Source organism: Anolis carolinensis, chromosome 1 (genome assembly GCF_035594765.1).
Source record: "Anolis carolinensis isolate JA03-04 chromosome 1, rAnoCar3.1.pri, whole genome shotgun sequence".
Taxonomy (NCBI): domain Eukaryota; kingdom Metazoa; phylum Chordata; class Lepidosauria; order Squamata; family Dactyloidae; genus Anolis; species Anolis carolinensis.
In genome coordinates, this window is record NC_085841.1 from 157,445,809 (window position 1) to 157,460,798 (window position 14,990).

The 14,990-nt window shown below is 40.2% G+C and overlaps 1 protein-coding gene across 1 annotated transcript in view; it reads left to right on the plus strand.

The window, feature by feature from the left end:
• The window catches only part of LOC100554017 (opsin-5), a 39,654-nt gene that overhangs the window by 13,189 nt on the left and 11,475 nt on the right, over nucleotides 1-14,990 (plus strand). Inside the window, exons 3-4 of the mRNA XM_008116579.3 lie at nucleotides 8,979-9,098; nucleotides 13,077-13,247. Coding sequence (XP_008114786.1) covers nucleotides 8,979-9,098; nucleotides 13,077-13,247 — 291 coding nt within the window. The remainder of the gene's footprint in view (nucleotides 1-8,978; nucleotides 9,099-13,076; nucleotides 13,248-14,990) is intronic.

The following is a 14,990-nucleotide window of genomic DNA, read 5'->3' on the forward strand; positions in this document are numbered from 1 at the left end:
TTATAGAGATCGACCAAGACGTCGACAGGATCGCCAGGCTCCATGGCAGGAAGGACCCCAAGATTCCTCAGGAATCCCTCCGGATCCATCAGTCTCCTGGGGCAGACGATCTTAATTTGTCCTTCACCCCTGCGGAGGTTTAGGGTTGCCGAAAGTCTAAAACGGACCAGATAACGATCAGACCATGACACAGGAAGGGTGTTTTGTTCTTCCACTCTGATCATTCCACTGTCCGCCACAAAAACTAGGTCGAGTGTGTGTCCAGCCTGATGGGTAGGACCAGCTATAATTTGTGATAGCCCCATGGTCGTCATGGCGGCCATGAAATCCTGAGCTGCACCAGTCAAGGGGGTCTCAGCATGAATGTCAAAGTCTCCCAGCACCACCAGGCGCTGGGAGACCAAGGCCGAATTGGAGACCACCTCTGCTAGCTCAGTCAGGGAAACTACTGGGTCGCGGGGTGGGCGGTACACCAGCAGAAACCCCACGCTATCACGGTTCCCCACCCTCAGGTGGACGCACTCAAACCCAGATGCTTGCGGAACAGAGCATCTGACCATGGCGATGGATTGCCGATAGACAACTGCGACCCCTCCTCCGCGCCCCCCCAGCCTGGCCTGCTGATGCACTCCGAAGCCTGGTGGGCACAGCTGAGTGAGATTTACTCCCCCCAGCTCGTCCAGCCAGGTCTCAGTAATGCAAGCCAGATCCGCCCCCCCATCCAGGATCAAGTCCTGAATGGCAGCGGTCTTACCATTGACGGATCTGGCGTTGATCAGCAAGACCTTAAGGCTAAGGGGACTGCCATGGGGCCTACCACTTCCTACCTTTTCAAGGGTCGCAAGCACTCTGTGTTGCCTCAGTTCTTTTCTTTTTGCCACATCAGTAGCAAGACAAAGAACCTTCTCTCTGCAGTTGTCCTATTTATTTATTTACATCATTTTTACCCTGCCCTTCTCATCCGGAGGGACTCAGGGCGGCTTACAACAGTCGGCAAATTACATTGCCCAAAATACATTCAATAAAATAACGACATATTAATAAACAATAAAACAGTACCACATCAATCAAAACTCTAATTAGACTCTATAAAACCATGAATTATAAAATTTAAAATGCATGTATAGTTAAATTTGCCCACTAATACCTTCGTGTGCACCTTGATTCACGTCATATCGACCTCAGATGTTACTCCTTGAACGCTTGAGTACATAGCCATGTCTTCACGGCTTTCCTGAAACCTAGGAGCATCTGAGCTTGTCGAACACTACTGGGGAGGGCATTCCACAGCCAGGGAGCCACCACTGAGGAGGCCCTGTCCCTCGTTCCCACCAGCCGCGCCTGCGAGGCAGGTGGGACCGAGAGCAGGGTCTCTCCAGATGATCTTAAAAACCAGATCTTGGTTGGTGCTGCACGGTGTAACCTGATGGACAAAGCTGGGTGAGATTAACGCCCCCCCCCCCCAGCCTCATCCAACCAGGTCTCCGTTATGCATGCCAGGTCTGCCTGCTCATCCAGGATAAGGTCCTGGATGATAGCTGATTTTCCTTTGACAGACCTGGTGTTCAGCAGCACCACCTTCAGATCGGAGGGTCTGCCAACCTGGGCACCCAAATTTCCTATGTCAGGAGGCTGTTTTAAATATACAAGAACTCTCCTTCTTTCCCTAGGCCCAATTAAATTATGTCTCCCTTTCCCGTATCTCCCTCTTCCCTGAATTACTTCAATAGGGGGCCCCCAGCCGATACATGCCCCCCTCTCTCCATGGTCCATCACAGTGGTAATGCTAGTTGTTAAATATAAACAAGATCTTATACCGCTAAAGTGACACGTGCCAAATAAAGGGGATGCTTCCACAGCCTTTAGTAAGGTACTCAAGTGTGTTAGTTCTAAGGCCAAAATGTACTTACGAGATAAAACCAGAAGGAACCTGTTTTTCCTACCCACCTTCCCTGCCCCTTAAAATTAATGCCTTAATTAATAGCACAGTTCGAACTCATAACAGATGATAAAGACAGCAGCACATATAAACTAAAGTGCTCGCCTATAGTCTAATAATTAGTTTACAGGACAGTTTACAGGTCAGTAGGGGTTCAATGATGTATAAGATAAGATGGTTCAACTCAATTCCATCAATCAAAGTTTTTCCAGTAAGGTGCTCTAGTGCTCAAAAGTGCCAGTCCAGCAGAATATTTAATAGGCAGCAGCAGCCGCAGTTTCTGCAGTTCTTGTGGTCCAGAAGGCAGGCAGCAGGAATGCTGTTGTAGAAGCTCTTACCTTCTGGACTCTTTCTGCCACTGGAGTCAGGAGGCTCTCAAAGGGTCCAATGACCCACACCCAAAAGTAGCAGCCCCGGAGTGGAGGCCACAGCAGGTGCAGGGAGCCACGCCCAGTTTGTAAGTAGGCCTGCTCAGCAGCAGTTTCTGCAGTTCTTGTGGTCCAGAAGGCAGGCAGCAGGAATGCTGTTGGAGAAGCTCTTACCTTCTGGACTCCCAGTGAGGCTTTTAGTCTCTAGGCCTTCTGACCCAAACTTCACATTTAGCTTGTAGTTTTTCTCTGAAGTCTCAAGGATTTGTGTCTCCTCAGTCTAAGAGTGTGGAGTCCAGTCTTTGGAATAATCTACTTTTGGTAGTCTCAATCTGTTTCAGTACTCCTTCAGGATACTGATCCTTAGAAGCACACTGCAATGTCAATGAAATTGTTCTGTCAGCTGTAAGGCCAAAATGTCAAACAGTAATGGCCATTCCTGCTGTTTGGTTTGCCTCGGTGAGGTGCATGTGGCCTTGGCCCTCAAGATATGTCAGACCTTCACACCAGTAGCCAGAAGGAACAGGAATCAGCATCTCAAAGCAGCTTTGTATGAGACCATCTTTAAAGATCAACCATCTTCTTTCAGCCTCTCCCTCTACCAAAACCTCTCCTGTGTCATCCACAAATGTTGCAAGTCTTCAAAGGCCAAGTCTGACCTTCCGTCGATGGTGGGTGCCCTCTTGACTTTGTTGCCTAAATGTGCTCATTCAGATGAGTCTAATAAGTCTTAAAAAGTACAAGACAACACAACCAATGATGGAATAGTCTCTCTGCCAAAAACTCCTGCTTTGGGAGATGGCTAACAGATTGCTGCTCAAAACCTGACTTACATGGGTTCTCAGCCCTATACTCCTATAGCAGCTGAACCAGGTGCCCACCACGCTCAAGGTGATGATTATTTGGAAGAGCAGGATGACTACTATTTTGTCCAGCTTCCTCCTCTGATGCTGTGTACCTTCCTTCTTCGTTTTTTAAAAATATTTTATTTATTTTATTATAATTCAATACATTTGTTATACATTGTTTGTTTTACAGCAGATGCATAATATTCAGTACAATCTACTATACATTAACTTTTGGCATTTATTGTTATTTTTATGCTTATACATATTTTCTACCTTTCTTCTTTGAATCTGGAGGTGACTCATCTTGACCCTCCATCTCCATCAGGCAATGTCAAAACATTTGCAGACTTCCATGTCCAGATCTTATCAGTGCCAAAACTGATTCTGTAAACACAGTAGCTATGCTTCAGCATGTCCTATTTAAAAAACTTCAGTTCCTCACAATGTTCATTCAGCTTGACCATGAAATCAAGCTAGAGAGTTCCAAATCCTCTTTAAACACATGGCATTCAAGAACTTTAATCACACCGTTTGCAAGAGTTCACATGCGACCGCTGTAATCTTGGTTCTGCTTGGTCTTCAATCCTCTAAAAGATTCCCAGAACAAGTGTCTAACAGCCTCTTGGCCAGTACGTGACTGTCTGGTCTGGTGGTTCTCACACGACAATGTCTGTGCCAGCATGTCTTTCATGACTCCTGATAACAAACTCTATATAATGACAGACACCTCAATTCTGGGATGAGGCGCTTATTGCTTCCACTTAACCATCAATAGACATTGGTCTCTGAAAAGAAAAATTCCCTCATATCAATGCTCTCAAACCCTTTACAGTGCAGAAAAAGCTTGTACCTTCCGAACCCCTTCTTCAAGGTTGACACATTTGCAGGACCCTGGTGATCAGTGGTAGTGGTGGGAAGGCATAGTGGAGGGGTTCTTTCCATTTCCTGGTGAAGGCTGTGATGCCTTTTTTGTCAACTTCAAGCAGCACCGATGGAGTTGCGTGTTCTGCAAGAAGTGAATAGACTGAGGCGGGGTGTTCTCCATTGGTTGAAGATACGATGGACTTCGTCTGAGTGAAGTTTCCACTCGTGGCAGACATGAGGAGTTCTGTTGAGTTGGTCTGCCAGTGCATTGTCATCGCCTGGAAGATTCAATGCCATTGGGAAGATATTCCCTGGAACATAGTAATGCCAGAGGTAGAGATCGAGGTTAAGGAGAGTCCAGGACCTGGTGCCCCTGCTTATTGAGGTAGCGGACAATAGTGAAATTGTCAGTGACAATGCCAATGTCCACCCTCCTCCTTTGCAGTAGCTTGCTAGTTTCCCATTGGTGTTCATTCACAGAGAGCACAAACAAGAAACACACGTTGCTTACCTGTTATTTGAGTGGGCTTTTGTGAATACACACCACACCCATCCACCTTTCCCACTTGTCACACCTTGCACATTTCCACTCTTAAGTTTTTACCATGGTAAAACTTGACCTGAGGCAATGGCGGCACCTTACCTACTATATACTCTCAGGACGGTGGATGAAGTTACTGCCAAAAAGTATCTCTTAGAGTTCTAGAATATACTGAATCGCACTACACAGGTGCAGTTAACCCATTGGTGTGTAATCACAGAAGACCATTCAAAGATCTATAGCAACCTGTGTTTCCCCTGTAGTGTCAGAGAACATCCCTTTGATGATTGCTTCCTCCTGCCTTCTCTTATGTACGTGGTACTTCAACCATTCATTTTACTTTTAGCTTTCCATGACCTAGGAGGTAAACCATAAAAATGATGTCATAAATGATGTCATAAACCATAAAAATGATGATACTGAAGCGGAATATGTCTCAGCATCTGAAGTATGTGCGGAGCTAATATGGCCGCATATGTTGTTATTGTACTTTAGAATAGTTAAACCCACATCAGCTGAAGCTTTTGAAGACAACCAGGGATGTATAAAGAGCTCCCAGAGAAAAAAGATAAAAATAATAAATCTTTATTTATACCCCGTCACCATCTCCCCAAAGGGATTTGGGGTAGCTCACAGAAGTACTCCAAAGTACCACATATAAACAACAAGACATAAGCATATACACAGTGACATAAGTATAAGAACAACAACGCACATCAAATCACACTAATAAAATTGTAAGAATTATAAAATTATAAAATTTCCTAAAACTCAGTAGAACCTGAGAATAAAGGTGGCTATCTGCAGTAACAAATCAAAGTGCAGAGTGGCATAATCAGATCAGCCCTCTACTCAAGCATGTAGGCATAAAGTAGCATATCATAAAGGATACATATGAAGAAGGATTTATTAAACTCGGATAATACATAATGGAAGAAATGATTCCTGATATTCTTATAAGCCTGTGAAGGGAGGCTGGTAGTGCCAAAAAGACAGGGTTTCAGGCCCCAGTTTGGCCTCCAGAAATGAATGAAATTGGCGTTTAAAATGCCTATTTCATTAGCTTTTGGACCAGTGTGGAAGGTCCCATAGCTGACTGCACACTCAGTTGGTTCCTGGATAAGCTGCTTCTTCAGCTACCACCTCAATCTGCTTTACCAGCTAGATGTAACTACAGTTAGTATGTGAATGGATTTACACTTCCAGTAGGCCTTTATAACACTCCTTTTGTTTCTGTGGAACATTGATTATTGTTAGTGATCGCTATAGCTTGATGCATTTTTATTAGCTGCCTTGCCTTGGATTGTGAAATTTGAAACAGTTTAGGTCAATGTCTGCCAAAAAAAATTTACAGGGAAACATACATATGACCATCATTGTAAAACTATTTTTAGTTTCCAAAACTTATTCACATGACCCTTTGACCCCACAGTAATGGGGCTCTTTGGCTGCTTCTATCTTCTGGGAACCAGTTGCAGCTACTGTTTTTTCAGGACACTCTCACACAAAAAAGCCATGCACAATTTAAAATGCAGTCTGCATGGGATTTTTGCTATGATATTGAATGCTTTCTTCAGATTTGTGCTTGAGAGTCAAAGGATTAAAGGGATTAAAAATAGAGATTCTGGTTGTGCTGGATGGGGATACATTTCCCATGAAGGCATCTATTTGCAGGTTTGGTGTACTCTTGGAGTTAGCCCTGATCCAGGAAGCTAAGGTTCAACAGTGTCTAGGAGTAAATTTGAACAATGTGTCAGTTGTACCTTCAGAAAATTATCCTTTGTATGCGTGTCGCTAGGTGGGGACTCAGCCTCACAGAATTCAGCAACACATAGTTGTAACAACCTTTGTTGTAACAACCTAGCACAAAGTCTTAGGTATAACAACCTATATAGCCACTTGCTGAGTTGACTTAAAGTCATTTTTATTTTTTTCTTTCATTCTTCTAAACACACATATTTTGCTTTACCCCTTCAAAGCAGAATGGGGAGGAGAGTGGAGAGAAAAGTGAGAATAGATTAAACCAGTGGTTCTCAACCTGGGGTCCCCAGATGTTTTGGCCTTCAACTCCCAGAAATCCTAACAGCTGGTAAACTGGCTGGGATTTCTGGGAGCTGTCGACCAAAACACCTGGGGACCCTCAGGTTGAGAACCACTGGGTTAAACCAACATAAATGCAGAGAGGCAGGGCAAGAAAACATTCCATTTGAATCTTTATTTGCTTGGTACTCTGCAAATAGGAATTTGCTTCAGAGCAGATATTGAAAGAGCATGGGAAGCTAAATTGATATTTAGGTCTAAAATAATAGGACAGAACATTTATGTACTGCACTTGAACCTCCTTCTAATTTGAAGCACAGTTGTTGATAGGACTCTTTGAACATGGGTGACTGAGATGAGGTGATATGTCCACTGTTAGACAGAAAATCTGAAAAAGACATTAACCCAGAACAGGGCAAGTTACCAAAACCCTTTTAGACATATTAGACAATTGGGAATTAGTAGATGCTCAAGGAATGCCATAAATTACTATCTGGGAAACACATGTTTTTCATTTCAAAGACTTTATCAACGCAAATAAAAAGTATAATCTATCAAGAATATTCTCAGACCACAATCCAGTGATATTAAGGATAAAAGAGAAAAGGCTACAATCAAATTGTAAACAAAGTGAATCTATATTTTGAAAGAAGAAACTAAATAAACAGCTAAAACTGGAAGAATATTTTGAAGATTACTTAGGCAAAGGAACAGATATAAATACAGTTTGAAGTACAAGGAAAACATTTATAGTCATGGAACAAAATGCAGAATTACTAGTAAGCAAGACAAGAAAATAACACCCATCTGACAGTGTTTCCATCTATTTTATATACTGCTAATCAAAATACCATAGCGGATCTTATCAGGTTATTTGCTAAAGCCAGATAAATGGTATCCACAGCATTCCCACCATCTACTATATTAGTGATATGATCAAAAGATATATGATTAGTAAACCTGTGCACACGCAGACTGCTACCTATGCATGCAGTCTTTGGAATTTTTATTTGATTTTAATATGTAATTGTATAATTTATAATAATAATATAATAAATAATTTTGCAATTATGTATTTATAATAAATTAATTAAAGGTATGGTCCATGGATGGTGTTATCCAAATGGCCTTGGGCAGAAAAAAGGTTCCCCAACTATAGGCGATAGTATCATCTGCTCCAATATTTTTATGGTATTGAAATCAGGTTGGCTAGGCTGTAGTTTCTTGGATCTTCATTTTTTACTTTTTTGCTCATCTCCAGTCCTCTGCCCCCCACAACCTGTTCATCAAGATTTCTCAAAAATAATGGCAAGTGGTTCTGTGGGCATCTCAGCAGGCTCGTTCAGAAGGCTGCAGTTCATCTGTCCCCGTGGGTTTGAACTAATTTCAGTTAAATTCAGCCCCTTCTATACTGCCCTATATCCTGGGAATTTATCCCAGATTATCTGTTTTTCCCAGATTATATGGCAGTGGACACTTACATAATCCAGTTTATATAAAATAATCTGGGATCATTTCCTGGGATATAGAGCAGTGTAGATCCAGCCTAGATGATTCCCAGAAAAATCCTTTTCACTTTTTATTTGCAACTCAGGGTCCTTGCCAAGATCTCTGTGGATGAATAGAAGCACAGAAAAACTGGAACAAAATGGGTATTAAACACTTCAGCTTTTTTGTTGTGATCTGTTGGCATTTGCTTGCTTCAAACATATTGAAGAAAACTCTCTTTTGTTACTTTCTGCTTGCCTAGCCAGTCTGAGCTCATTTTGAGCCTTAGTTTTCTTTACAGTATTGCTGCAAGCATGGGCTACAAGAACATGGGAATTGGCAGCCTGTGTTAATATACTGTATGCACAGACCAAAATTTAAAACTAATTTTCCGATCATCCACCTCAATGTTCAAATCTCTCACTAACCTGAGAGAAAAAGAAAAATTATGACTTGTAATGGAGAGCTGGCATGTGAGAGAAATATTTTTTGAGAGAAATATTCCAGTTTTTATTACTTGCAGTGCATTGGAAGCAGAAGATTGTAATGGATTCACAAGAGGCAATTAATAGCTGAACAGAACAGTTTCTCATAATATGCATTTCCATTATTGGAGGCAGAGCCTCCACTATTTGTGTCCCAATAATTTCATTTGTGTAGTTAGAAGAAGTTTAAGAATGTGAAGTGAGAAAACAGAAATTGTAGACTTATGATGTGATACTTATATATTCGATCCTTTTTGAAAGATGAAGAATGAAGGTACAATACTCACATTGACCTATGGATAACTTGACTCAGGTTTTCTGGCTTGGAGTTTTGACTAATTTTTTTAGACTTATACATGGGTATATAGGGAAGTTTATTTGATTTATATTATTAATTTATTGCAGGGATTTTGTCAACTTTAGGAAATGGATACGTTATTTACATGTCCACCCAACGGAAAAAGAAGCTGAAGCCTGCTGAAATAATGACTGTCAATTTAGCGGTGTGTGACTTGGGAATTTCAGGTAATTTAATGGGATGAGAATGAAAATATGGGCATTGGTAAACAGTGAGGGATCATTATGGATGGGTACTGTGTTCATTTGTTTTTGCATGATAGCTTTGTTTAATTTCTGATGAGAAATGCCAACCAGTGTAAAAAAATATTGTGGGTCCTTATTTGCCACTCACTACAGATAGTGTTGCTGCTGATTAACGGTAAGTGACTAATCGATATGCTCAAATTAATTGAAGGAATATGATGCTAATTTTTAGGTTACACTTTGTGTTGCTTTGTTTATGGTTTTTAAAAGAACTTTTGAATAGTCTAGTAACATTTATGGAGGGTAAGGCTGTTTGTTTCTAATTGTGAAAGAAATATACTGGCTTCAGATTTTTTTTAAAAATTATATATACAGAAACGGCTTAGTTTTCTTTCTGTTTTCATTCCTCTTCTTCAGGCAATAATACTTTATTTGCAATTTTATCTTTTTCATTCTTCTGGCCTTTTAAAACTTTGCTTCTCCTTTAAAATGTTTTTCCTTCTTTCACATGATTTTAATTTCCTTTGAAAAAATTCCTGTATTTATATGCATTGATACAGAGTTATTCAACCCATCTCATTTCCTGCCTTTTTTTTTTTTTTTGGTAAGGGCCTTGTCAAGAAAAGCTGTGTAACTCTTGAAACCACAAATTAACTACTTTTTATCCATGTTCTTGGCTGTTTTTCCTGTACAAACACCATTCCTCCACCAGTGTTCATTTATAATACTATATGAATGAGTAAATATTCTATAATAGGCTACACCTCAGTTCACATATTTAACAGTCATGCCAAGAAAAGACCCTAAAATAAATAATCTCTTTTTTACAATTAAATCTGCTTACGGTTTGTATGCCATCTTTAGATGAATTTTAATGTTTTTAATAGCTAATGTTTTTACTTTGTTGTTTAATTGTATATCAGCTACTAGCTTGGCTATCTGGCATTGCCTGGGTTATTAGAAAAAGTCAGAGTTTTATTTGTACAAAATGCATAAGGTTGTGGTTGAGCTACAAATGACATCATGCCAGGTTAACCCCAAGAAATTCCATCAGTATTTCAAGTTTGTTGTGTTGGGCAAGCTTGCTCTGGCTGCATCATTGGTGGGGTTCAGTGTGCTCTCTGGCTGTAGGGTGAACTACAGCTCCCTTTATGGTGAGCCAGTCCCCTCAAACCCCTCCAGCAGGTTGAGTTAAACATGGGGGTTCTGTGTGCCAAGTTTGGACCAGATCCATCATCGGTGGAGATCACAGTTTCTTTGGTTGTGGGTGAACTACAGCTCCCAGAAAGGAAGATCAGAGCATGTGACAATAGCTTCAGTCAAGTCATAATTATGCAGGGAAGAGCATTCATGTGCTAGACATGAAGGAACATCAGTAATGAACCATCAGTAATGAATCACATGAAGGAATATCAGTAATGTTTACCACTATGCTCAGTGACTCAGATTGCACTGATAGATAGCATTTCTTATTTGAACTCTTCCTTAATACTGGTGTTGGGCTTGAGTTGATCATTAAATGTGGCTGCGCTAATTTTCCTTCTTTAAACAAGCTCTAAAGCACATCTATGCTGACTACGTAGTGTGTGTGTGATTTTTTTTTCTCCAGCCCTGCAGTGGCTAAACTCGAAACAGGGCTGATCCTGGTTAACTAACTCAGTTTAGGCACACTTGAGACAATTGTTCCTAAGTGGAACCAGGCATAGCTGTCTCAGCAACCATCCCACACTCCACTGTGTTTAATGTGACTGAGCGGCAGGGAATTCCTGCTACCATCTGAACAGACATATGGGTAAATATCATCCTGTGTACTGCTTTGTACCATTATGTAGCCCTTTATATATAGCATTGTGAATTATGCATAAAAACCTATTGGTAACCAATGACGGTGTCATAACAGGGAAATAGTGAAATCAATCTCAGGTAATAGTCTAGTTGCAGGATTTTTTTTTGACATCCAGGGAGTTTTTGGGGGTGGGGGGGTAAACAGTTTATTATAGTTATGGTACATAACAGAACAACAAGTCATAGCAGATATAGTCAGGTAACAATAATTTTGATTTATACATGCATATTTACATTAGTCAATCAATCAGTTAATTTTGACATTGGGTGCATATTATTATCAGTAACTTAATTTACAACATATAGTCTTGCTATTTTTACATGTTATCCACTATTTTCAGTCTAAACTTTCTACTCATTTAAAAAATTAAATATAAGAGTTCACCATAACATTCAAACAACACACAACGTATTACACACAGCAAACCATAGACACATCCAAAATCCTTATCCCATACAAAATAAAACCTCTTACCCTCATCTGTGCACCCTTCACCATGACTTCTGATGCTGAAGCACTATGAAGCTTTTAAGCCAATTTATCTACCCTTGTACATAGTAATCCTAAATTCCTAATGGAGCTTCTCTATGTTACTCTCTATTCAGATATGCCATGGCTAACTTCAATTTTTCTAGAAAGTCCTAATTACTTTTGTTCTATTAGTTGGCTATCCTATTATTGGTTAGCTTAGCCATTAGCATATATTCCCGCATTCTTTCCCCCCAATCCTTTTTAGTTAAACTTTTTCCCCTTTCCAGTCTTTGGCTATGGTCAATCTTGCCGCAGCAGGATTTTGGATCACTGACATTTTTAGTGCTGTTTAATGCATTCCTAACATAATGATACAGTTATATGAACAGTATGGAAGCAGGGCATGGATCAAGTGGTCAAATAAAACTTGGCATAATGGGCATAATTTACATGTGGCGGCTCTTATCTGTCCCAAGACCACATCTTTGGGCAGTAGTAGCTCTCTATTGCTACTGCCCACTAAGAGGCATCCTCAGTGCTAAATGTAGTTGACAAAGAGTTCCCCAAATGAAAAATAGATAAAGCAGGTAGTTTGGGTGGCATTCATAGACAAAAGATGCCAGAAACAGGATAACCTCTTCTGTGTGTTGTCTGTCCTTGTTAAATTGTGTGTAATCAGCATTGAATGTTTGCCGAATATGTGTTCTGTAAAGCTGCTCTGAGTCCCCTTTGGGGTGAGAAGGGTGGGGTACAAATATTGTAAATAAAAAATAAACAAACTCTTCTCCTGGCAGATATTACTTGTTCGCTCCCTCCTCTCTGGAATGCTGATCAGTATTCTGTTAAAAATCATGGTAGACTGTAACAGAACTCTTCATAAAGCCGATCCTATCTCTGCTGAAGGAATTTTGTAAACGACTCTTTGGTATCTAAATCTTGCTATTGTTTTCAGATTCAGGTGCTGCCATTCTAAAATTAAATTTTGAACAAATCCTTACATTTTATACTTTGGAAAATAAGGATCCTCGCAATGAATAATAATTAAATAATAAAACCCTTAAATCAATAAGTAATGAAGATCAAAATAGTTTAAAGGGCTACTTTGAAGGGCTATGTCTTCACTTCTTTCGTAAAAGCAGAAAGAGAACTAATCACAACCCAGTAGATAAGTGTTTGCTCCTCATTATTACATGAAAAATAGACATTTCTTAGCACTGTTTGAGGGGCCTCCGGTGGTGCAGTGTGTTAAAGTGCTGAGCTTCTGAACTTGTGGACCGAAAGGTCGCAGGTTCAAATCCGGGGAGCGGAATGAGCACCCACTGTTAGCCCCAGCTTCTGCCAACCTACCAGTTCAAAAACATACAAATGTGAGTAGATCAATAGGTACCGCATCAGCAGGAAGGTAAAGGCGTGCCATGCAGTCATGCTGGCCACATGACCTTGGAGGTGTCTATGGACAAAACCGGCTCTTTGGCTTAGAAATGGAGATGAGCACCAGCCCCCAGAGTCGGACACAACTGGACTTAACGTCAGGGGAAACCTTTACTTTTACCTAGCACTGTTTGAGGAGGTGTTCCTTTGCATTATGACTTTGATATGATACTTCAGCCACTTTACCTGACTAACTGTCTTTCCCTTTACAGTGGTGGGAAAGCCTTTTAGCATCATTGCCTTCTTCTCCCACCGCTGGATTTTTGGTTGGAGTGGTTGCCGTTGGTATGGATGGGCTGGGTTCTTCTTTGGCATTGGGAGTCTTATTACCATGACAGCAGTAAGCTTGGATCGATATTTCAAAATCTGCCATTTATCCTATGGTAAGTTAATATATATAAAAGAATAATATACCTCTTCCCCTTGAGAGCTGACTAGTCAATTTCTGAAGTCTTTCACTATCAACCCAACAATCAATGTAATTCAAAAACTTGCTAGTTTTCAAGAATTATCAGGAGTTCATTTGAAAAATTCTTTGTACAGTACTTATCTATTTAACCTTGAAAAAATGTATACCATCTGAATCATCAAGATATTTAGATAAATACATTTGTACCACTGATTGGAAATCTGTAGGCCCCTAGATTTTGTTGGACTCCACAACCTATGAATGGCAGTCAGCATATAATGATGTGAGTTGTAGGACTCTTCTACAGTGCCATATAAAATCCTGATTATCTGCTTTGAACTGGATTATATGTCAGTGTAGCCTCATATAATCCAGTTCAAAGCAGATAATGTATATCCACTTTGATAATCTGGATTATATGGCAGTGTAAAAGGGTTTGTAGTCTAGAATCATCTGCAGTTTCTTCTCTTGCCTTATTTCATAAATCACAAGATGTAGAATAATACATTTAATATCAGTACATAAGATTATACTGTGTTCCCAGCAAGAATCTTGAATTATTATAGATTGAGTAAACAGAGGGGATTACACATAATAATCAAATGCAGATCTCATTTCTTCCCAGAAAAGCAGAGTTTGGGAAGTTATTTTTTAAATGAAAAAATAGTGACATGCAGAAGCTATCAAAAACTGAGTAGTGATCGTATGATACTCAATAATGGATGTAATTAATGTCATTATATTCATTCTTCTTAAACATAACTTTGCAAACTCTGTGGAAATCATGGCTCAAGAGAGAGAAAAGCATATTCAGGAATAATTAATTATGCAATATGCTAAACATGTCTTGCTTTTAGAAAATCAGTGTTTGTGAGACATTGAAACAGAGGCAAACACATAGTATAAATCGCAATATGTGGAGATTGAGTTACTCAGAAATTCTCGAATTATTTCCTCCTATAAATTGGGGGGAATTTTGATCATCTTCTAAAAAGATAGGAGCATCTCTTCAAACCAGGGAAATGTTTCTGTTGCTTTGCTTGGGTGTAAGTTGAATGCCCTTTTTAATCAAATTGAGCTTTTATTCTGCCAGCAAAGGAACTGATGGTTTTGCTTTCTTAGAGAGGCTGCTTTGAAGATTTTTCCCTAGAAGATTTCAGGACAAGGATTGAAAGCCTAAATCCCACTAAGCCAGTGGTTCTCAACCTGTGGGTCCTCAGGTGTTTTGGCCTACAACTCCCAGAAATCCCAGCTAGTTTACCATCTGTTAGGATTTCTGGGAGTTGAGAATCACTAAACTAAGCAAAACCATTCTTTCCTCTGCAGGTCAGCTTTGCCCACTCCTCATTTTTCCTAGGCTATTTCTTCAATATAATTGCATCACTCACCATGTGGGCATTTTCTGGTCCAGGGAATAGCAGAATAATGTTTGCCGCCTTCAGTGGAGGCTATCCTAGGAGCCTGTGCGCTGTACTCTGCTCACAGTAAAAAATACAGGAATGGCCACCCAATGAATTCAAACATTTGTTTGAAATCATTGACTTGGGATGCCTGAACAGAGTGTAAAGGCTTCACTCCATTTGGGATTGGGGAAATATATTAGACTGTGCAAGCACCTGTTCAGCAGTCATCTTCAAGAGGCATCCCATCTTCTCACCCACTACCACATTTGTTTTGGCCCTATCTTTTCTGTTGTGGTCACTTGATATTAATGAAT